At 60.0% G+C, this 2,639-nt stretch overlaps 1 protein-coding gene across 1 annotated transcript in view; it reads left to right on the forward strand.

Moving 5' to 3' along the window:
* Positions 1 to 2,639, forward strand: part of PERM1 (PPARGC1 and ESRR induced regulator, muscle 1) — a 7,561-nt gene that overhangs the window by 907 nt on the left and 4,015 nt on the right. The window contains 4 exon segments of the mRNA XM_045546583.1: positions 526 to 764; positions 1,212 to 1,330; positions 1,468 to 1,520; positions 2,495 to 2,564. Of these exon segments, the coding sequence (XP_045402539.1) occupies positions 526 to 764; positions 1,212 to 1,330; positions 1,468 to 1,520; positions 2,495 to 2,564 (481 nt within the window).

A 2,639-nucleotide genomic window follows, 5' to 3' on the forward strand; every position in this document is an offset into this window, starting at 1 on the left:
GAGCGAGGAAGCGCTGGAGGGCTGGAAGTCCACTCCACGCAGTTTTTGTCCCGGAGGGCTCATCACCAGTGTCACTGAGAGGACATGTGGCAATGAGGCCTTCTGTCACCGCACCGAAAAGGGGTCGCAGTTGGCTGAGGGATGACGCGGCCTTCAAAGTAACCCTTCTCTTGGCCGACGGTCGGGGAGTGTGGGGTGCTGGCTCTTCTGCTGGCTGCACTGGCAGAAAGTTGAGGTTGGAGGTTTCATGGAATTCAGTGAGGCGCCAGGTGCTGCCCGGGCCCCCCTGGGGCCGTAGGCGCAAACGTGGGTACCGGTGGGCTTGCTCGGTCTCCCGACGGCCTCCTCAGCATGGCACAGACCACGCTCCTCCTGCAAGGCCTTGGTGCTGGTGCTGGCGTGGCAGCTCCCAGGAATGAGCTCAGGTCACTGTCACTGCAGAGTGGTCACTCGCATGACGTGAGACAAAATGAGCACCGCAGAGCTGCTCTCCCACTCGATTCCTTCACAGGGTCCCCTGGGCAGACACGACCTCAGCGTCAGTCCCTGGACTCATGCGACAAAAACAGGCCCAGTGGTGGCCCCCACGATGCCCCTGCCATGGGCTTTGTCGGCTCCCACAACATGGTGACACGGACCCGGGGCCCAGGGAAGCGGTTGGAGGGTGGACTGAAGGGGTGTCCGCCGGTGCCTGGGACGGTGCATTCCTGCTGCCTTCCAGCCCAGGGAGCTGGTCGCTCACCGCGCCCGTCACCTGTTCACAGGTGAGCCTCTCGTTGGTCTCCGCCGGCTTTTGATTGTACTTGCGAATGTCACAGAGCACCAGCTTGTTGGGGTCCTTGCAGAAGGGATCCCAAACATGGCAGCAAGCATAAGATACCTGCCACTGTTGGAGCCTTCAGGCAGCAAAGTACTAGAGCCACCAAAACTCCACGTGGCACCTCCCGCACGCACTTGGGCTCACAGCCCAGGCTGTGGGTCTTGCAGCAAAGCCATTCTCAGCCCCGTCAACCTAGACATGCATGGCTGGGGACACTGGCACCTGCTCGATGCCTTTGTTTCATTGGGGACTTGCCGAGGTGGCCATGGTGCAAGTGTTCTCGGTGGGGGTGGGGGCGGGGTGGGCTGCGAGGGGCAGGCGCAGAGGGAGGCGAGGCGGCCGCTGTGCTGCTCACGCCCCCGCTCTTCTCTCGTCCTCGCCCCTCTCGTAGCCCTCGAGATGCCCACTGCGCACCCCCCAGGGGTGGCCTGCCCCCCTCCCCTGTCCACAGCAGAAGCCCTGCCCACCTGCCCACCTGCGCCCTCAGCATGTCCCCACCTCGGCAACCGGGTGATCCAGTCGTTCCGTGAACCTGAGCTGAACGTGCTGATGGCCTTGCTGAAATAGCAGGAAAATGTCAAATCCTGAAATTTTCTAATAACAGCTAAAGATCAATCCTGTGGGCTCTCTCTGCTCTCTGCCTGCAGGACGGCCCGTGGGGACTCCGTGTTCACAAACACCTGAGAAGAGCCAGAGGAAGGTGAACCTTTCTCTCCATACTCGCCAGCTCACGCCCTTTAGAGTCTGTCCACAGGCTCGGGGGCTCCCCGGGAGGCTCCTGACGGACGCCAGGGACAGCCCCCAGGCCTTCCTGTCCTGCCCCAAACCACGGCTCCGGGGCAAAATCCCATCCCCTGCACAGGCCTGGCTACACCTCAGAGAGAACCAAGTCTCCAGGGACAGAAGAAACAAGAGGGAGTGACACCTGACGTCTCGCTATTACTCCACAACGGTCACTATTTCTCTTTGTCCCCAGAAAGCCGCGAGCCATGCGGCACCTGCCTTCTCTTTCTTTGCGATGCCCCTGCTCTCTTGCCCCCCTTCTCTCTCTCACCTTCTCTGTGCTTCTAAAGGGTAAAATTAACATTTTTACTTTTTATATCTTTTTTTTTTTTGAGACAGAGTCTCGCTTTGTTGCCTGGGCTAGAGTGCCGTGGCGTCAGCCTAGCTCACAGCAACCTCAGACTCCTGGGCTTGAGCGATCCTCCTGCCTCGGCCTCCCAAGTAGCTGGGACTACAGGCATGCGTCACCATGCCCGACTAATTTTTTCTATATATTTTTAGTTGTCCAGCTAATTTCTTTCTATTTTTAGTAGAGACGGGGGTCTTGCTCTTGCTCAGGCTGGTCTCAAAATCCTGACCTCGAGCGATCCTCCCGCCTCGGCCTCCCAGAGTGCTAGGATTACAGGCGTGAGCCACCTCGCCCGGCCTTACTTTTATATCTTAATCTCTGTGTGAGAAATCTTTCTCCACTGCGCTGTGAGCACCTACAGGGCTTTACACCCTAACGCTGAAGACCCCCGTGCCCGCCGGCTTCAGCAGGACTCCACACGCCTCCCGGCCCCACACTGGGGAGGGTGGGGGACGCCAGGGGCAAACGGGAAGGCGGCTTGTGGGGCTGACATCCCTCTGGCGGCTTTAGGACAGGGGTCAGGACTGTCACATTGTCTTCAGGAGCAGCCGGAGGAGCTGCTGGAGACGCCGGCTGGGCTGCTGGAGAGGGAGGTCTGGCTGTTCCTCTGGAGTCCAGGGAGTCCTGGGTACCTGGCCCCTCGGCCTCCAACCTCCACTCCAGGGTGAGCGACCCTCTGGCCTGAGG

Source organism: Lemur catta, chromosome 3, assembly GCF_020740605.2.
Source record: "Lemur catta isolate mLemCat1 chromosome 3, mLemCat1.pri, whole genome shotgun sequence".
Classification (NCBI taxonomy): Eukaryota; Metazoa; Chordata; class Mammalia; order Primates; family Lemuridae; genus Lemur; species Lemur catta.